The sequence below is a fragment of the Ochlerotatus camptorhynchus genome, unplaced genomic scaffold, assembly GCF_037179485.1.
Source record: "Ochlerotatus camptorhynchus isolate MF236.1 unplaced genomic scaffold, CSIRO-AGI_Acam_v1.1 ptg000220l, whole genome shotgun sequence".
Classification (NCBI taxonomy): domain Eukaryota; kingdom Metazoa; phylum Arthropoda; class Insecta; order Diptera; family Culicidae; genus Ochlerotatus; species Ochlerotatus camptorhynchus.
Window position 1 is genome coordinate 3508590 of NW_027040710.1, and position 22287 is coordinate 3530876.

The following is a 22287-nucleotide window of genomic DNA, read 5'->3' on the forward strand; positions in this document are numbered from 1 at the left end:
AGGATATCCGTCACCTCTTTCTCACCTGATTCTCTCATCTTCATTTGTATCGCAGTTTTCTTCCTCTACGTTGTTGCACAACATTCTTCGAAAGGAACAAACTTCCGTCCTGCCACACTTTTGCATTTTTAGAAGTAGACGGAAGCAAGTATAAAACTTTTCAGGAAGCGTGAACGGTTTACTGAAATACTCGGCGTGACACTTGACAAACATGCACGAGCAGGTTTGGTCCAGAGCTTTTCAAAAAAGTCGCACATCGTTTTCACGGATTTCCGACATTTGCAGCCACATCTGGCATAATATTCATATTTATGGCATAACACTGGATAACCTTCTTATAAACGCAGTTGAATTTTGATGATCGGCCCCACTCGTTTTTTACCAGAGTGACAAGAGATCACGCTTATCAATTTCAACTTAAATTGAATCAAGAAAAAAAAAAAAAGATCATTGGCACTTATTGTGCTCTAACGATGAATTGAAAAGTTTAAAAGAAATTAAGCCCTTCCAAAAAATGTCATTTTACTTCAAAGCCTGCTCTCGTAGCTTCCTCTGCTGTCCGGTTTCTTTGACAGAATTAGTCTCTCTCTCCTTCGCTTGGCTTCCACAGTTCTTCTATCTTACATGCTTTCATATACTTTCACAATTCTCGATGAACATTTCAAATGGTCCTATGTGCTTTGATCGATTCTCTTCATCGACTTTCTCTTTTGATAACCACTGCTATGCAAACAGGTTTCGCGCTAATTTTACAACATAGTTTGATAAAGGAGATTCTTATCTAGCATCCAAAACGTCAAATACAAAGCGAAAGGTTTGGCAGCTGAATTATTAACGGAAGAGAAAGTCGATGAAGAGAATCGATCAATGCAGATAGGACCTTTTGAAATGTTTATCTAGAATTGCTTCACGCTGTGATGAGCACTATGGAAAAACACTTATGGACTCACACGTTTAACTGAATTTGACAGTTTTTTTTCGTTCTTGATGCTTCAGTTTTGCCTTCTGGGCAACTTTTGGAAAGAAAATGTGCCGTTCTTGAATTTGATAAGCTCTGAGAAGTGGGAAATTTGTTTATTGAGCCGATTACTATGGAAACGAATTTATTACGCGGTATAAAACACAGTATCCCCTTGTTGTTGACATGACTTCTATAAAGCTTATCAACGGGTGTTTGTTTTGATCATAACTCTCCAGCAGACGGTCGTGGACGGACAAGTTTACCACCATTTGAAAGCTCTTTTAATGTTATTTTAGATGCATTTGACTTCATCTGCACCTTCTTGCACCCAAGAAAGATATGTAAGGCCAAAATATGAGGAAAGTAGAAGAAAATTTATCAATAACTCATCCTATTAAAATGATGCAGGTATAGTTTGTTGTAGAACGATGTGTATTTTAGTATATCAATCAACTTTGTTGAACATAATGAAGACCTAAAATTAAAGAAAATATGTGTTTTGATGAAAAACGTGTTTTTGAGGGTCCGTCCTCAAACAACGCTCTCTATCTAGATTTGAGTGAAATTTAGGACTTTTATGTCTTGAGCAAAGTTGTTTGTAATCATTTTTGCTACAACTTTGCTCAAGACGTCAACCATTTATCTTGACATTGTGAAAAAATAAATTTTTCATTTCACTTTTAGGGGGATTAATCACAAAACCCAGGCCTTCAAAATATGAAGCATGTTATTCTCATCAACTTTGTTGAAGACGTCCTTACTCTTAATCCGCTCTCCATGGTGCTATTAATTAAGAGCGTCAAAATGGACTTTTCAACCCCTGTGCGCTGCCTTGTTGATATTGTACACCCTAGAAACAGTCCGGTGCGATTCACCGTTTTGCATATCACGAACTACCAATTTTCGCATACACAAGGGAATTGCGTTCGAAATCACTGCGTTCTCCATTTTTTCTTCAACTGAATCAAATTCGATCACTGAACAAATGTACTAGATCGAGCCGTATGCTTCAAAACATGTCAAAATATCAAATATGTTTTCCGGTGGAAACTTATCGAAAACATCAGTTTTTGAAGTGCCCAAGTAACAATTCAAGCTGAACAGTAAGAACAGAAGCTGATTATTGGTTGATTTAAGGTGTACAAAGCGTTAATCAGCAGGCTGAATATATAGTTGATTAGTAGTGCATGAAGCTAATTGTATCCCCATAATTCAACTTCAATAAGTTAGCTGATCTAAAGATTGAACAAGCCTTAACACTAGTCCACAAATCAGCAATGTACTACAAATATTTTGATAGCCTGATTTGTTCACTGTAGTTCATCTCATTTCGTTGCATTTCCGGCATTTTAGTTCTTCTAAAATCACTTACTACTTTTCTAATTCCAAGCAACGGCAGCAGTCGATACAAGGTAGAGGAGCTTTTTAGGAATAGCTCCAGGTAGAAGTGGGCTGCGACGACGTTTCCGACATATTAACGTTTGTATTTCTGTGTTTTGACTGCTATATTTCACTGAGCTTTCAGACAGACTCCAAAAATATATCTCAATTATGGCACTAAAATAGCTTTCACTTGACCATCAAAATAAATCGCGCACTTGAGTCCACATTGTGTAAACTACACTTGAAAATGAGAGGAATGTAAATCCAATTAGTCAGCACCTTGTTGCAGTCCCATGAAACTATATAAGATAAGAAGCGGTGGTCCATTATATATTTTTCTAAATAAAACTAGAAAGCTGAACAAGGTTTGGAATAGACTGTTATTTAATGCCTTAAAAAGCTTATAATTTATATAGCTGTTAAGCTTTCGGCTGATTAAAATCACTAGATTTAGATGGTTAAAGCTGAACAAAGGTTAACGTGGCTTATGTACAACAATTATTCAAACTACCATATGTAACATAAGTCCTGGGAATACTTTCAGGTGTTTATTTGACGGCATGAACAAACACACATATGTCAACCAATGCACTTGTCACGCTTATCTATACTACTACTGAACTGTCAAACTCAAATTGCGCAGTAGTTTCCATTTAAAAGGTCGTACAAGCTGGATTTATGTTCACAAGTCGCCAACCTTTTTGGACGGCTCAGTACAAGTGAAATTCTAAGCGTGTTCAAAGACAAGCCAATATCAAAATCAACTATTTATCGTGTTTTGAAGGATCGTCGTGATGGCAAAGAACCGGAAAATAAAAAGAAATGCGGTCGCCCAACAAAATTGAGTGCCAGAACAACCAAAAAATGTTGTCAAGTGCTGAAAACAAATTTGGTCAATCAACACGCAAATTAGCACGAACATTTCATGTTTCAAACATGACAATCCATCGGATTAAAACAAAATACAATGTAATCGACCGGAAACGTCATTGTGCTCTAAAATATACACAGCAATAACTCGAAAAATACCAAAATGTTGCCGTGCACTTCGTCGCGAACCTTTTGCGAATGGAAAATGCATCATTTTGGAACTGAGCAACAAATACCATTTGTATCGAAAAAGGACAATCGATCAAACGTGCCTCAGGCTCGTCCAATCGGGTGTACTCAAGGCCACGGTGTACGACAACGGCTGGGAAGCTCAAATTGAGCAACAATTGGTTGATCGAATCAAGCAAAATTTAAAATAAATCGTCAAAGACACCGTCCAAACCCTGATTCAACAATTTCGCTGCACACTGCGAAAAATCGAAGATAATGGTCCATTTAGTGTAATGTAAATGCATTTTTCAACAGTTTATAAATAGAATAAAATACCCTGAAGAAGATTTTAAAATTAAATTATTTGATTTCAAATGGCATGCTTTTAATTTTTTCCAGGACTTATGTTACATATGTTAAGGCTGAATTAAAATCTATTGAAAAACACTTGTTAAGCATTAAATTGATACCTGGGTGGGCACTTTATTTGCCACTGTTTTTTTTTTCAAAATAAATTGATTTTTTTTCTCTTTCAGTAAAACTTGTTTTGCGTCAGTATTACAGTAGTGAAACTTTTAAAGAATATAGAAAATAGGATATTAAAAAAGACTAGAGTATGTTTACTTTAATTTGAATCAAATATATGAGAGAAAATCAAAAAAATGATGAGGTGGGCACTTTATTTTGCCTATCAGTGGAAGACATTCCCAGCGCTGAATTTTATTCAGCCTCTTATATTTTCACAATTTCAAAATAACCATTGCATCCAACAGCTAATTGGGCGATTCAAGCTGCTTCTGAAAGTACTTCTACGACCAAAGCGCGAGCCGCGTTCGATCGTATGGGCTCGTGGAAAATAGACTTGAGAATGTACATATATGATATGATAGATATCAGCTACATAACGGTGTAATCGCTCAAAAGTTTAAGGTCACCTTAAAAAAAAAAACTTGTCAATTTTAATTTGTTTATATCTTTTTCATTTTTGACGTAAGACTACGTCTGTGATTTCTATATGGGAGTACATTTTGTGAAAACCAAGAATGGAACACACACTTAGAAAAAATTATGTTAATTTAGTTGCTCTGAGACTGACATATACGAGCATCAATTTTGGCATAAAATTTAGTCATAATAGATTCGAAATTCAGCTCAATCAAAAGTACTTACGAACTTTTCAGTCTCGGATCACTTAATTTTACATGACATGTTTGTTTAAGTATCATCCTTAATCTCAAAGATGGATTCCATCACGTGTAAGATTAGGTTTTTCTAAGTGAGCATGTAACGAAATTATGAAAGATTTTAAACGTTAATAACTCAGCTGCCCCTAGACACCAATTAATCAGAAATATTTCCACGCATCGACAGTAATGCTTTCGACTATTGATTTTCAACAAAAAACTATTGAAAAAGTGGTAAATGTTAAGTATTGTCAAAAAGCGTCGAAATAACTAATCCATCAATTACGTACATGTATATGCTGCTTCCCCAACACTGTCTTCAGAGAGTCGTTAGTAGACGAAACAAGTCGAAGTGACATTCGCCTCCGATCTTCGGGCGTGTGCGAATAGGGATTATGCAATTGCGTAACTTTTGCACACTCATCGTCATTTTCTGAACAACACGCCCCCAATGACCACACAAAATCCTCTCCAGACTTTTAATCTTGTAACCAAACTTGAAAGCAGTGCTGTAAGTAATTTGATCGATTCTCTTCATCGACTTTCTGTTTCGTTAATAACTCGACGGAAAACACATTCATTGATACGCTTGTGGTTCTGGATGATAGAAGAGCATAGCAGAAATCGTGCGAAATAGGTTAGTGAAGCCATGGTCATAAAATCAAAGACGAAATCGATTAAGAGAATTGACTTTCACCTCTCTGCTTCTAAGCCCCTTAATTCAATCGTCGTCATAGCAATGAAAACTAGTATGGCACCGCTTTTGGTTCTTGGGTAACACTTACTGGTTGCAAATCTTCTGTTCTACATTTTGAAGGACCAAAAAAAAACATGAAATTGCAATATTTTCTAGGAATGCCTAAAAGTGTAATTATTCGATTAACGATTAATCGTAAAGATGTTTCCAGCTATTCGATTAAATATTTATAGAATTTTCAATTATTCGAGTGCGTAACCGACATCCTTTCTTATTTCTACTCATTTGATTAAGAGCAGTATAGACAATAAATAAAAGTACTAATTTATCTGAACAGACATAGAGAAGAACCATGATGTGTAACAGGGTCATAAATTCACCGAAAAAAGTGTTAAGCGTCTTTCCACTAAAGACTAAGATTTACCAACTTGTTGAGAGAAGAAGTTTAACGAGAAAAACAAAAAAGGGGAAGAGCTTTAGCTAGGTGAAAACTGATATTCTGCAGCCTTCCAACCTGTTGCAGACATCAGTTCAATCCCTGTTAAGCAGCAGAGGGGCCAAGACTCTTTCGAGTGCCTAATCATTGATCCAGCTACCTACACGTCATCATCATCTTCCAAAGGCTTTAAGCCTGTAATACCATCGGCCCTTTTCAGGGCCACCAAGATTTTCCAAAAGAGTTAAATTTCTGAACATGTAGTTTTGCACCCATTGCTGCAATGGAAGTGCTTTGCCCCCCGTTGGCGATACTGCCATATAATGAATCCACTAGAAGCGGATCTCGTTCTGACGGAGGTGGCTCATTGGATAGCGGAAGATAAAGTGTTAATTGTGTTGTATCTTTTGACTATAGTTTTACGATGTTTTGTATAGTGAACAAGAATCCTCAGCTCTGTAAAGTTGATTCGATTGAGCCGTATCAAATAAATTAATAACCAAAACATAATAATTAGAAGTTGTACATCCAAGGGCTCGGCCAGGTTTCGAGCTAGGGAGAAGCAAAAACAAAAAATTACTATAGAAAATTTGGCCGAATGCCATTTCACTGAAAGCCTTTGTGTTGCTGAGCTTAGGGAAGATAGATAGAATATATAAGATAGAATCGAAAAATTACAACAGATTAAATTAACGTCGCATGTCAAAATTAATCGCATAGAATGCAAATTTCTGACTTTCCTATATGTGATGATTAATTTTTATATCGTAGTTTATCACACATTAAAGTGGCCTATATCATAAGGCTTGTCGAACTGCATTTATTTTTTTTAAGATAAGATCTTATATGACACCAAATCAAATCGTATGAACATGCGTTTAAAATTGCACGTATCATATTTTTTATGTATTCTATACGACTTGTTTATTTGTTTATTTGTATATATGTTTGTACACAGATATACCAACAATCAATACGAAACTAACGATTTTAAATTGGTTCATTTCTTGACTAGCCTATTGGTCCCAAGCAAACGAGTAACGTACTCCATTCTAGTCGAAATGCTAGTACTACGCAATGTTTGTTTTGATTCGCTATGAAAGTTTGACAGATAAAATGAGGGGTTATTGGTTTTTCCTATGTTTCGAGGGGTGAATCGATTAGCTTGGGACCGAAGAGAGTACCAGAGCTGAGCCAAAAAGTTGAGCACGTTATTTCGGAACCTTCTAGTCTTAGAGTTACCTCTATGGATATACCTCGATATAACATAACTGTCACTTTTGACTTCCATTGCTGATTTTTCGGAAAACATCATTTAAACAAGCGAAGTAATAACATCATAGGTTGGACGAGATAATCCCTTATGTATTGGTATTATTAATTTGTATGATTCAATTGTTATTAGCGAGATATTGACGATGGAAGTCAAAAGTGACAGTTACGTTAAATAAAGGTTTACCTGTATCACATGAAAATCTTTAAAAAACGTACATTTTGGTTGTCAGATGTGCGTCTTCTTGTGAGAGCGATTAAGAATTAGATGATAACTGTTGAGAGAAATCCAACAGCTTCCTGGAGAAGATTCGTAATGGAGAAAATTGTATGGAAATTCCAAAAGTTTTCTCGAAAAATTTTCACAAGGAGTCTGAGAAAGCTGTGACGCGGTTCAAAGGAAATTTTAGACAACGCATGCCACGTATGAACGCACATGTAACCAATGGCCATTTATTTCATTGTGACGATCAATAACTCCCCACCCGAAAAGCTGTAGCGACCTTTCCTTGTAGCGGCTAGAAACCGTTTTTTTTTTCAAATTCGCGTCACTCATGCGCGCCAAAACATTGACGCAAACCATTCGACATTCTTTTTCCCGTTTTCCTTTCCCGTTTCGCTTTAAGTTGGCTACGTTTTCAAATTAGTTTTGAGAAAAACAAGATCCCTGATTTATCGCCCTCATTTCTTACCTCGGTCTAATTTTTCCCCCCTCTATTTTTTTCGATTCCAGACCATCTGCGCCGCATCTACACACAAACTAGCATCCCCCGGCAGAGACAGAGCCGGTCATCTCCGTTGCAGCACTGCATCGTCTCAGCTGAACCTGATCACACCGAAACGTTCGAGGTGTTGTGAGCCTCGTGATCTCTCCACTAGAAACGTCATAGAAAAGCCGTCAAAATAGGTGCCATGGGGAAAGACTACTACAAAACTTTGGGCATACCCAAAGGGTCAACGGACGAAGACATCAAGAAGGCCTACCGGAAGCTAGCACTCAAATATCACCCGGACAAAAATAAAAGTCCCGGCGCGGAGGAAAAGTTCAAAGAAGTCGCAGAAGCGTACGAGGTGCTATCCGATAAGAAGAAACGTGAACTGTACGACAAATACGGCGAAGACGGACTGAAAGGAAGTAAGTTCGGTTTGCCTGTCAGTTTTATTTTTTTCTTCTAATATCTGGATCTCTTGCTTTCAGGGGCATCAAATGGCACGACAAATTCGTCACAAAACTTCACATATGAATTCCACGGCGATCCGCGGGCAACCTTTGCGCAGTTCTTCGGTTCCAGCAACCCATTCGCGTCCTTCTTCGATATGCACAATGATAGTTTATTCAACGACAGTCTATTCAATGATGATGAGTTTTTCACGTCCTTCGGTGGTCTGGGGAACCGACACGGGTTGGGAGGAGCTTTCAGGTGAGGTCATTTTCAGACACTTGTAAATTGATGCTTGAATGATTGACTTCCAACTGCAGATCACACTCGTTCAATGTGCACTCACCGCTCAAGAAAGAAAAGGTACAGGATCCTCCGATCGAGCACGATCTGTACGCGACGCTGGAGGAGATCTATCATGGCTGTGTTAAGAAAATGAAAATTTCCCGGAGGGTGCTGCAACCGGACGGTACCTCCAAGAAGGAAGACAAATACGTCAGTATATCGATCAAACCGGGCTGGAAGTCGGGCACCAAGGTGACCTTCCAGAAGGAGGGTGACCAGTCCAAAGGGAAGATACCTGCCGATATAGTGTTTATAATCCGCGACAAACCGCACGTCTGGTTCCGACGGGAAGGTAGCGACCTGCGGTACACGGCGAGGTTAACGTTAAAACAGGTAAGCACTAAGCTGGGGCAAAAGGCTCGGACCACCTGCAAGTTGTAGAACCGGTATAAGATTGACGGTATAAAGAGTGCGTGCGTGCGTTTTTCGATTTGGTTGTACGGCCTCAATTAGGCATGAATCGATTCACATAAATCTAGGCACCCCATTTTTAATGAGACACATGTGCGCGCTTCATTGGCGGTTGAATGTCGTTAGCGGTGCTAGGGATTGATAAGGGCGGAGGTGGAGGGGAGTTGTAAAAATGTGATCTAATTTATTATTATAGTTTAACAGGTCGTATTTCTTTTTTTATCGATGATATTTTGGAGATTTCTATAAGGGGAAAAGAATTTTTGAAGATTCTAAATCTGGAGTTGCGTATGGTTGGTATCGATAGACATTTTGTTAATAGTAATTGGAAGTAATTGGTAGCGTGTAGTGGAAGCTGGAATACATCCCATGTGGAAAAACAGCAGTCCAAAAAAGAATGTTGAATTTGTTTTCTTCTATTGCACAGTGGGAAAAATCTCACCCAGAGTCGCACTTATTTCGTGCCGCTGGTTTCAGGTATGTTCTTTTGTTTAAAAAAATCTGGGTAATCGAATGCCACTAAATAGATCGGATAGTGTAGACCTCGGGAAGTAGCTAATTTTGCCACATATCCCCCAAAACTCGTTATTAAGGGGGGTGGAGGGGGTCTTGATGTATACACTATTCGATACATCGCTCTAATCGATTCGAGGTCAACTCTATCCGAAAATTCTCCAATCGATTCTTTGGACTGTATTACAAAAGAAATCATGAGTTTTATGTCTGAAATCTAGTGGAAGTTTGCAAAACTTATATTAATTGCCCTTAAATAACGAATTTTGGGAAAAATTACCCAAAATGAGCTACTCCTTGAAGTCCACACTATCTGCTGCAATCAATTTTTTTGACTTTTTTATATAAGAAGTTATCTATTTTATGTCAGAAAGCTAGCGGCAATTTGCAAAACAGATATTAATTACCTTTAGCTAACGAGTTTTGGGGAAAATGGAACAAACTAGGCCATACCTATAGTCTGCACAGATGAGATTAGTTACCGGCGCCGGTGGTGCAGTGGTAAGCGTGATTACTTCTTACCCCAAAAGGCCTGGGTTCAATCCCAGCCGGCGCCGCCGTGATGTTCGGAGGAATAATATCTCTGATCACTGGTTACTCATTTGCAACTTATTGCAATGGAAGTTTGTTGTTTGGGGGACAACTTCGTTCCGTAGTTTTTACGATATTTTCTAAACATCTAACTGGTCGTGCACATAGCAAAATGCAGGAAGTTAGCAATCGATTCCAATGATTAACGCACCAATCATCCACATGGGACGTTTATGCATTTATGAGTAGTGAAATTCATGATTCTTTCTAATCGGTTAGGTTCTCGAAAAATTTCCGAGACACAAATAGCTCTACATAAATAAGGGTACACTGATAACATTCAAAACTCTCACAACTGCAACTGCTTTCAAACTTCTGGAACTGGAACAAATCTTGAAGCTGTACCGAAACTCCGAGAAGTCTCCAAATTCTCAACATTTTTAGTAATCTAGGAATACCAGAAAATTTTTAAGGCTGCGGAACCAGTTAAAATTAACGGAACTTCAGAATATCCGGTTAAATAGGCGAATTTGGAATTCCTGCAACTTCCAGAGCATTTATTTCTCAGACAACTCCCAGTTGTTTGAGAATAACCTCTATGATAAATCTCGGCAAACCCAGGAAATATCAAAAAATCTAAAATATATAAAACTTCAAGTACTTCGAGAAGAGAAACTCAAGACTTCACGGAAGATGCAGACGTTTGCGCTGTTTCGAGATTTTTTTCTGAAGCACTGTACGTTTCCAGAGATCAATGGGTTTTTCTAGTTCTGTATGTTATTGAAGTTTCTGCCAATTTTTTTTCGGCGGTTAGAGATTTTTTGATAATCTTTGTAGTTCAGAAACCTCACAAAGTACCACAAAGTTTGCCGCTTAGCATTCACATCAGAATGTTCCTAAAGTTCCGGAACTATTATCGCTTTATCGGAAGTTATTGAAGTTTCAAAAGCTGTTTGGAAAGTCGGTATTTATTTATTTCTCGCAGTTATGTGAGTTCTTAGAATATCGAGCAATTTTTGGACACTTCATACTCTCATTACGCCCACAACTACGAAAAGATCTGGAACTCCAGTGTTTTCCAGAGCTCTTGATTTTTTTTTAAACTCCCCAAATTCCAAGAACAGCAAGAGGTCCTAGAAAGCTTGAGTAGTTCACTGAACACCAATCACTTGCATTTCAAAAGCTTTTGGTTCTTCAATAACTTTAAAAACTCTTAAAATATTCTTAACTTCGAAAACTACCGGGACTCCACCCAAGCACACACATGTTCTATAACAGTTTATATAACCTTTGTATGACTGGTTTTGGTTGTACAGGAGCTTACTGTACATAATTCTATGAATTTGTGTTACTTTGGCAGGAACTTAATTTACTTTCGTTGTATCGGGAGCATTTAATTCAACTTCGGAATCTAAAATACAATTTCAAATCATCCATGATTTAAATAATTATAGAACTTCAGGATCAAGAATCCAACAGATCCGGTAACTCAGGCGACCCATGCATTCATGTTTTAATTTATTGTGCTCTTCAAGTCCATTATAAGCGTAATAAGTCCCATAAGTCATAAATCCAAAAATATTCCTTGGGAACCAGCGGCGCTGGTGATGTAGTGGTAAGTGCGATTATCTCTCACCCCAGGGAAGTAGAGCCGTTGGTCCCCGGTTCATGAGTTAATGGATCGATAGGTAGGGTCCAGGTGTGGGAGTTGCCTCTCTGGCGTCGGTAGCATTGGTGCTCAGCACGGAAAACAAGATCGACGGAAAACAAATCAAGTTCCAGGGTAAATATAATTACCTTGAAAAACTCCAATTCTGAAGGAACCCCTGGACATTGATAACTAACTTCTGGAACTTCTTGATCGCCAGCAACTCTTAGAACTTTTAAGAAGTTCACAAAGTGTGCAGGGGCAATCGAAAAAAATAATTGGTGGGGTTGTGTATAAGACACGATCGCATGGTTGACTGTGAAATTCTCGTGCATTTTTCTAGATATTGATTTAAAATTCAGTAGAATTAATCTATGAGCTCGGTCTTATGCACATATTTTCGATGTCCTACTTAGTAAAACTTGGTTAAATTCAGGACCTCAAAAATGCGAATACATATTCCATTATATTTGTTTCCTAAATTACAATCAGATATGAGTAAGGCTTTCTTTAAGTGATTCATTGAAGCGTCCAACAATGATTATCACTTCAAGATTTCTAAGGCAAAAATCTTGGACGGTTGTGACATCACTCATAAAATTGAAACTCCTTGTGTACTGCACTGCAGCAAACGTGAAGTTCCAGTTTCTTTATTATAAGTTTGTGCACAATTGCACAATTTTGCAACGTTTCGTAGTTGATCGGGAATATCTCGATTAACCATAAATCCCTCCAATAAGTTATCGGTATATCTATTTTAAGGGTTTTGTTTTCGTTTTCTAAATGCACATGCATCATTTGGCATAAGAACACTGGGCGTTTCTGTGGTGCGAAAAAAGTGACTTCCATATCTATCACAGATTAAAAATTGGACAGTGAGCATACAAAAGGACGTAACCGCGATGATCGATGTTTTCTTTTGTTAATAACTCGCTTGGATTAACATTTCTCGGTGCATTTGCTGTTGCTTTTGATAGCCAATACAACTTGTTACAGCACTACATTGAAAAAAAAAAATCAAATAATATTCAAGCTGAACATTGCATTAGGTCCTAAATAACATTGATCGATTCTCTTCGTCGATTTTCTCTTTCGTTAATAACTTGAGCATATAACCGTTTCTCACCTGGGAATGTATTTAAAGGGCCGAGGGGATACAAGAAGAATATTGACGAAGAAAATCTTGTCAATATAAATTAGGACCTGATGCAATGTTCAGCTTGAATTGTTTCGCTTAGCTGTAGCAATGTAAAGATAAAATAGATTAGGAGAATATATCATTCATTGCAAGTAGGCCCTTTTGAACGCTCACTGTCGAATTTCGGTACTCGACGGTACCTCTATTTATGCTAAGAGGTAAGCATTGTAAGTCCCTCCTACTTGGCGAATTATGAAATAGAACGGCTTGCTATGCCTCGCTCCCATCAGCAAAAAATCTGGGATTTTATAATCCGTTCTATAGCATAATTTTCCAAGTAGGATGGGCTTTCATAGCTTATCTAAAAGCATGAATAGAGGTCCCAAGTAACCAACAAGCCTGCTGATTCGTCTTTTTGCAATATAAGGCTGATACACGACTAATATAGAGCATGCTAAGTTTTATATTAGCCGCATATTAGCCTTATTTTGCAAAAAGGCGAATTAGCGGGCTTGTTGGTTACTTGGGCGTACCGTCTGATAATTTCAGTGCTTGGTATAGAAATCTGTAATCTTTTTTTCCATCACAGAAACACCACGTTTTCTTATGAAGAATGATGGAGAATCAAATGGAGCGATTTCAAGCTAAAATTTTTCTATCGCGAGATATTCACGATTAATACCGAAATTTCGCATAAATGGCAACCGTGGCTGAGTTCTGTTTGAAAACCGATCAATTTCCAGGATTTTCTAACAATGAAAATAAATTTCGCAATGTCACGTTTAACCATGAGTTAAATTTAACTCGGTAACTGTGACAGCCCAAGCAGTATTTCTCGATTACTTTTTCGAAGGGACGTATCAGCTTTTGTAAACAACGCATTTGATCGTCGATTTGGCGTAACTGGTGGCTCACCCACGCATGCTAACAGTACCATCAGATAGGAGAAGTTTTCCCCTACCTGGTGTCAGTATGCGTGGGCGAGCTATCAGTTACGTCAAACCGACGATAAAATGCGCTGTTAACAAAAGCTGATACGTCCATTCGAAAAAGTAATCGAGATTTGTAGAACGTGGGATCGTTATCATTCAGGCAAAGAGGTGGATCCATTTCGGAGCACTTGCGCCATTGAGGCGACGGCGCTGCCAGTGATCTCGACGGGAACGACGCGCGAGGTTCGAGGTGCAAAACTCGAACGCTGCGCTCTTGACAGGAACCGTAGCCTTCCTACTGCTGCTGCTAATATCTGCTCACCCGCCGAAGCGAAAATGAGTTGTAAATGTGCAACCAAATGGTACTTGAATATGACGACTGGGTTTGGGGAGAACGTTTATTTAATGAAAACAGTGATACAATTATCACTTTTTATTTGTATATTTTTCAACAGTTTTTTATGGAAAAATAAAAAAAAAGTTTATTGTAGCAGATTATTTCCTATCGATTGGTGTACTTGGATTTTAATTTAATTTATAAATGACAAAGTTATGAGCGTTCAAAACCTTACACCTTTTAGTGACGGTTGCAATTTTAGATTTTCGATTTACCCCCAGTACCTTCCCGTAAGACGTAGTCTACGTCAAAAAGATTTTGAACCGTTAAAAATGTTCAAGCCGTTGGACTGAAGTAGATTTTCAGGAAACAGTTACTTTGAAGAACTTTTAAAATAGGTTTATAATTTCTTACCAAAACATTGAGTAGATTTTAGAATTAATTCTAGAGCTTACTCCAAGGTATTTCAGAGAAAATTATTGGGAGTATAAGGAAGAACTCTTAGTTTATTGAGTGCCAACTGCCAACACCAAAGAACTGAAAACCATTTCAAACAAATCAAATCAACAGACAAAACCAGGGTGAAATCTGTAAGAGTGAATCATTACAGTATAAATCTAATGATGTTCCGTTGTGGAAGAGCTGGAAAAAACTTGAATAATTTAAATCAATAGATCCAGTCTGAATGAAGGCTGAAAAAAGAGAATGATTGTACAGCAATGATCCCATTTTGTCAGCTAGCAAAGTAAGTGTATCTTAAACATCCATCTTGAAGGAGGAAGATATGAAATCACAATTATGTGGAGTAACTGAAAAATAACAGTCTGATGCGCGGAGAAGCTGACAGGATCGGGTCATAACTGTAATGTGAATATTAGGAAGATTTATCATCATCAAACTATTCTTGAATTAACAGTAAATAATTCTTGAAATAGCAAAACTCTGCAATGGTAAAACAATTTAAAAACATATGATGATATTCAATTTATTCTCTGGGTAATCCAAATTCTGAAAACCAAAAGTGTAATAAAATAAAATGTAAATACCAATGATTTGCTATTTGATACACCTTCTGATCCTTCAGGATCTGCAGGACAACTTTTTTCTGTAAATAAAAATTATTGTTATAATGATATAATCAGATTTTAAATATGTGAAATAAAAATAATTTACTAGTCATGCAATATATAAAATATAACGAATGTAAAATAAACAAGTATTACAAAAAAAAAAATAAGCTCGATTTTAGTTAACCCCAGTACATTTAACTGATTTCAACTTTTGATACTTTATTGGAATTGAAACAAACACTATATTATGCACCATGGAATAGTTTAACTCAATATGGAATGCTTTTAAAAATATTAGTAAACGGTAATAATCAATCAATTGTCAGACAAATCAAGGTTATTTGGACAGTTAACAGTTTTCATGCACTTGCTATCATGCATTACAATTTTTTTTATATTTTCCTGAACGAAGGCTGAAAAAAGTGAACCATTATAATATTATTCTAAAAATGTTCCATCATCGAAGAGCTGAAAATAAACTTAATGATTTAAATCAGTAAATCCAGCCTAAACTGAGGACTCGCGAACACAATAAGTTCCCTCATCATTCATATTGCGACAGTTTCAACATGCAAAATTTGGCTAGTTTGTATGAAAATCGGCCTACTGTACTAATTTAAAGGCCACCACTGTATTTCTGAGTCTCCAGGAACTTCTCTTTGAAGATCACAGAAATTGTTTTTTTTTTTTAATTTGATTAAGGAATTTGAATTTAAATTTCAAAATCCCGAGCCAAATCTAGGCCAAGAAACAAAAAAAAATATTTTAGTCTCCGACCTTCTCTGATTTTTATGAAAGTTTGCACAATTGTTTTTTATGATCAATCATTTACAATTTTTGCTAAAATTAGGACATTTTGAAGTTCACAATTTTTCGAGGTTTTTCTATAAATCATAACTTGAAAACGTCACATCCATGCGAAATGATGTCTGATGCAAAGTTGCAAGACAAAATAATTCCTTTTCAGGGAGAATATACTATCCATGTTAGAGAATTTACAATAGTTTTGGGTAAAAGTTCTAAAAAAGTGTTTAAAGCTTAAATAACAAAAGACTGGCCTGTGAATTTTTTTTTCAGTTTGCATCATTACAAAACACCCAAGCTCCTCCCCTTTTCCTATCCTTCGTCACTTTAACACCGGGTAAGCCGCGAGTATTCGGCCCAACTCCTACTAGGCATAGAATTAAGAGAATTTTGTTACAACAAAGAACACTGCATTATCGGCTCCGCAAAGCTAACGCAATTGAGCCTTACACATAAGCGAACTAGATAAAAAACATACCAAGCTTTAAAAAATTCTACCGCCTGTGAAAGTTTCAAGTGAAACATTAAAAAATTAACAAAATCTTTAGGCATCAACTTTTGAACGAATTGTTAAACTTTTTGTGTAAACATTGGAAACGATTTTGTTAGTTAGTTTTCTGTGCAAAATTTTCAAGAACATTGTTTGTACAAAAATTTCAAACATTTGACCAAATTAATTTTAAGTGTTCAACTAGAAATTTTCACAGAAGGTAGCATTGTTTGTAAGCTTTTTAATGAAAAATATTCAAAAAATATTCAAGCAGTTAGTTTTTTGTTACAATAGTCTAAAACAAGTTTGGATGTTTTACCTTTAATTTCCTGATTTTTTTTACCGTGTAAGTTTTCCAGAAAAAAAAAACAATTTTTTGAGTTATGATTTGTTGAAAAATGTTAATTACGCCATTTTGAAGTCTGCAAATTTTATCAAAAAACGCAATAATTGGCCATCAAAAATAATAATGCAAAGTTTCATACCAATCGAAGAAGTTCGCATCAAATCGTTCGTCATCTGGTGGGGAACTGATCCTCTGTACTTCTCTTTAAATTTTCTTGAATACAAATTCTTCTGTCTAAAGTTCCATAAACAAATTTATGAAAGTTCCTGAATTCCTTGTTAAAATCCCCTGTACTATATATACCGGAAAGATTCTAACCAATAAAAACTGCCAAACTCAACCCTGACACCTCTATGTAAGCCAATCTCTACTTACACCACCGTTCGAATGGATTTATGGTTTCCGTCACAACTCTGCGTCAAGTTGACTGATCCATGATTATTAATTGCACAGATTCAGCCTACAAATCAATCTAACAGGAGGGCCCGACTTGCCACCAACCGCCACCGAGTTCCGAATCGGACGGGGGGCTATTTTTTCCCCAGTCCCCGGTGGCCTCTGGTTTGTATTGAATACATTTATACACCTCAACAAATCGACGACTAGGTACCCAAATTCGGATCTCGTCAATCGGGGTGAGCAAATATGAAACTGCAAATCAATTTCCATATTTGCAATCGCGTTTTAGCTTGGATGTTTTATTTTTTGCTGGTTCAACACAGATCCATATGTTCTGCCGATTCGACTGGACTGGACGGACGTGGAGTGTTTGAAAAACGTGTTAATGATTTTTATCACCGCGTGTGCGCCTATAGGCTCAAGACCAATCGAGTGGAGTGTGGTCAAAAATAGTCATCGACAGGCTTATGGCTTGTATCGGTGGGTCGTTTGGTTGACCAGCAGGCGACGACCATCAGGGTGCATAAATTTAACTAACTGATGTGTGGATCGGAATGCAATACCAGCCAATAGTGCAGTCCATCAATTGGTTGGTTGGTGTTGAGGTGGTTGATTCAGGAGAATAGAAAAAAAAAGCTAGGCTCGTTTAGTTGGTCTCGTGAGCCAGCGTTCGTTGTGGGTACGTGATTGATTCATATCGGGCTTTTTCCTAGCAAATGTAGAACTTGTTTCAATAGCCAATTGCTGTCGGTAGAGCTGGCTGTGGTTTGTTTATTGATTTAAATTATTATAACAGCTGTTCCTAATAGGCTAAAATGCTAATCCGTTCTGTTGGCATGTTGGAGTGCATGCCCTTTTGGATTCTCGAACAATTGATATGTTTTAGGGACAGTATGTGTCCTATGTAACATCTTAGGAATAACTTTCGCGGATAAGCATTTATTATTTTGCCGCAGGTGGGGTTAGTGACTTCAACTTCCGATCAACTCGAACGACGATTTGAGAATTGCATCAGAACCCTAGTCTTAACCACTTCCAACTAGGGAACAACGAATAGAAGATTAGGAATGACATAAGTGAAGACTAACTAACTAATTTTTGCCTTGTTTCAAGTTCATCCTCAGTCCGAGCAATCCGAGGCATACAAAGTACCAAGGACTAAGCTGTGTTCCTTTGTTTACTTTTTAAAGTCCTGTTCCCCTAGTTTAAAGTAGTCAGGACTAGGAATCGGTGGTAGATCTTACATCCCGTAACGTACCACGAAAAGGTGATCTACCCACGTTACGGGACAACCTTGGACTTAGATTGATAATACTATGCAGAGCTTGTCTTGAACTGCAAATAGATTCGACTTCTGTTTAAAAAGTTATTAGACTTTTACATTGGCCAAATGCTTCACTCATACCATACAAGCTCAAAATAAGCCTGTAAGAAGCTTTTGAGCAATAGGCCTACAGTAAAATAATTATAACTTTTTTAAAAGGATTTGCTGTCTTCTACAAAGCTGTTCTGCATAAAAGTAAATTGGTACGCACAAAAAGACCTGTAATTCGTAATTCAATAAGTTTAAAAAGTCCATGAATGGTTGCTTTACGGTAATTTTATTAAAACCTCAAAGTAACAGCGTTAGATGGTTACATTTCTCCAGTTCGAACGAAATCTCGATGGAGCCCATCAGCGCCCGCACAGTGGAAACGGTCATGGAATCAGCGCATTTCTTCCATTTTGCCCGCATTTGCTGGATGTTCTTGACTGCCCAGCCGCTTCGTCGAAGTCGCTGCTCTGAAATTGCCCAGTATTTTTCGATTGGTCGAAATTCCAGAACTCCAGAACCACCTTGGAGTAGTGGCAGCTGGCCAAATTGGGCCACAAGATGACTTTGCCCCTATGCTTGTGGATAAAGTAGTACAAGGTTCAAACAGTGTGCATAGCAGTGAACAAACAGTGCTCTTGATCAATCCAATCTTGATCAGTGATGTTGACTACTTGGCACTGATGAAGTCTGCAAGTAGTAGACGAAAAAACCAACACACTCACAGCTCTCCATAAAAGTATATTGCTGTTTTTGTCCTTGCACTGGGCTTGTACTCCAGCAGTACTGTCAGCCATTGTGCTGGTAGCGTCAAAACATACTGCCATCAGCTGCTCCCAAGAAATCTGCATCGCTGTCAGGACCTCAGCAATAGTATTGAAGATGGTCGTCGCGTCTGTTTTCAACACCCGTCTCATACCCACGAATGTTTCCGTCAGTTGATCATTATCAATATACCTGATGACAATCGTCAACTGCTCGTGGTGGCCACAATCGCTCGTCTCATCTGTAATGATTTCCACTAGTTTTCCTCGCAAGGTTTTCACGATGTTCCGCAACATTACATTGTGAAACGACGTAATCATGTAATTGTGTACTGGCAATTGTTGGCACCTTTCGCCAAGTGTTTTTCAAGCACAGGATCGTAGTTAGCCACCAACTGGGTGGCACACTTTCCGCTCCTTCCGAATGCCCACGAAGTGGTCGGTCACCTTTGCAAAGTATGCGCACAATATCGATGAAATATTCCATTATATAGCGATTTTGTAGCCGCTTTGCCTCTCTAGCAGCAATCATAGCTGTTTTTTGGCGGTTCAGTTCTTCGTCTATACCCTTCCTGGTTTTGAAATTCTTCCACGCTTCCATACTACCACAATGGGCATCACTGCGATTGTGTTTGCCCAGTAACTCGGTCACTTTTTTTTTTTCCAATTTCTGAACCCTGTAGGAATCGGACAACTTGGATCGTTCGAATGGCAGGCAGCAAAATGTTTGATTGTGTAGAATTGGCTCTGAAAATCCAGAATAACATTGAAAATAGTTTTTTGACGTAGAACTACGTCTTTGTCTACTATACTGGGGTGCAAATCAAAAAATATGTGTGGTGAAGTAGTGTTAGGTTTTGAACGCTTGTAACTTTGTCATTTATAGATGAAATTAAAATCCAAATACGCCAATCGATAGGATATTATTTTACATTACATTACAAACCTGCTGAAATAAATATTTTTCCAATTTTTCTGTAGTAAAACTTTTGAAAAATGTACAAATGATAATTTTATCACTGTTTTCGTGAAATAAGCGTTTTTCCCAAACCCAGTCATCATAATCGAGTACCACTTGGTTGCACATCATTCTGAAAAGATATAAAACAGCGCTGCTGTCGCGCTTCTGCTCATTACCGCTTCGGACGGCGTGGCGGCTGGTCCTGCAGTAAGCAGGAACAAGTCAGTGGTTAAAGATGACTTGGGTCCCGTTCAACTAAGGGGCTGTTCATTAACTACGAGGGGGTGGGGAGTGAGAGGGGCAAGAATCCCAAAAAAATGTCTACGTAGTTAATGAACAGCCCCTAATACGAAACGCGGAAAACACCTGCTCTCCTCCCCTATAACGACAACGTGAAAAAACATTTTTTCCGGGAAATAATTGTTAAGCAAGCTACAATGTAGTAAAAAAAAGTTTAATTCCGCTAATTTTTTTACCCATCTACTGCGTGATTTACCACCAACTAACTGTAAAACATATTTGGTACCTCTATATATGCAATTAGATAAACATCCAAAGTCCATCCTTTTTTACATATTCTGCACAAAAGATAATTTCTGCCCTGCCCCATTCATAAAAACATGGTGGGAAATCCTGTCAGGGGCAGGGCTTAGAAAGTATTTTTTGTGCAGAATATGTAAAGAAGGAGGGGCGTCGGATGTTAACCCAAATGCATATACCGTGCATCATAGAGAAAGAAGCTCTATCTACTGCTTCAAATTGGATTCTTTACGAGTTTTGAGGTAAAAGCATATTCGTAATCTACATTTAACATGAGGTCGTATGAATAAAAGCGTTTACTTTACTTTTCCCGTAAGAAAAGCACGGGAAAGTAAAGTAAACTCTTTTTATTCATACGGCCCATGGAACTGAAATCCGAAATTTGATCAAAATTGGAGCACTGGAACTATTTTAAATAAGTGCGATTTCATTAGCAAATATCACCATCTAAGTGCCCCTCAGTGGGATTTTGTATGGAAGCGAGCTGTCAATTTATTAGTTTAATATCAAGAAGTGACGTTATTATTTTGCTTTAAACTTGATGTGATAGTCGAGATGAAAGTCTACGGTTTCGAAAAAAAAAATATCGTTGTGCTCAAAAAACGAAGCTTTTTCAGATGATGTATAAAAATCGACACACTTTTTATTAAATTAAAGAACCCAATTAGCGCAATTACTCAGGAATGCTTGTGTGATTGCGAGCCCGCGTTTCAATAAAATCCTATTTTGAGAACATTGTTCATTTTTTAGTATTATTAGGTCCAACCAAAATCCATTACCCTACACCGCACAGTGGTCCAGAATGCAGATTTAGGTGGAATGATATGTTTTGAGCCTGAAACTGAAACTTTAGACTAAAAGTCTCTTGTACAAAGTTGTTCCTTATAGTTAGGCCCTCATTTTTATGACAATGAATTCTAGGGTGGTTCCTATTATCATTAAAATCAAAAATCTAACTTTTTTGTTTGAATAAATTAAGGTATACATTCTTGGGCAAAGTTATAGCTGAGCTAATTTCAAGCAACTTTATTGGAGATAACTTTTTTGTATCTCTTAAATTGGCCGATTTAGAGCTATTTTCTTGAATTGAGTTAGGGTGGCTCTTGAAAAAACAGTTTTTTTGCTCTAGTTTTCTTATTTAAAATTTCTCAGCAAATGTGTCTTCAGACAACTTTTAGATCTTAAGAAGGCGCAAGTTTTTGCTGCACAAAGCTTGTCAATATCTTTCGCCGATCAAGAGTTATTGACGTTTTTATGCTAAAAATATGCACTTTTTAAATGTTAATATCTCTGGTTGGGGCAAACAAAAAAAAAGTTTTTTTACGGCATTTGAAAGGGCGTATGGAATTCTCAATATTATGACAAAATTGGAGGTATGTTATTTTTTAAACTCGTATAAAATCAATTTGAATTAAGGCATATTTTTTATTATATTTGGGTATATCTTTTTTATTAGAAGAGATACAGGCAACAAATTCATGTATAAAACATTCGTCTAAAAGAGTTTTAAAATTCTTTAGAAGATAACTTTCATGAGAAATTTCAAATAAAAAAGTTATTGGCAAAAAATGGATTTCATAGGACCACTCTAATGACAAATTTATATAAAATG

At 37.3% G+C, this 22287-nt stretch overlaps 1 protein-coding gene across 1 annotated transcript in view; it reads left to right on the forward strand.

Moving 5' to 3' along the window:
* LOC135703735 (dnaJ protein homolog 1-like) overlaps positions 1–22287 on the forward strand; it is a 208001-nt gene that overhangs the window by 162435 nt on the left and 23279 nt on the right. The window contains exons 3-5 of the mRNA XM_065225050.1: positions 7708–8109; positions 8173–8395; positions 8455–8812. Coding sequence (XP_065081122.1) covers positions 7887–8109; positions 8173–8395; positions 8455–8812 — 804 coding nt within the window. The 5' untranslated portion in view covers positions 7708–7886. The remainder of the gene's footprint in view (positions 1–7707; positions 8110–8172; positions 8396–8454; positions 8813–22287) is intronic.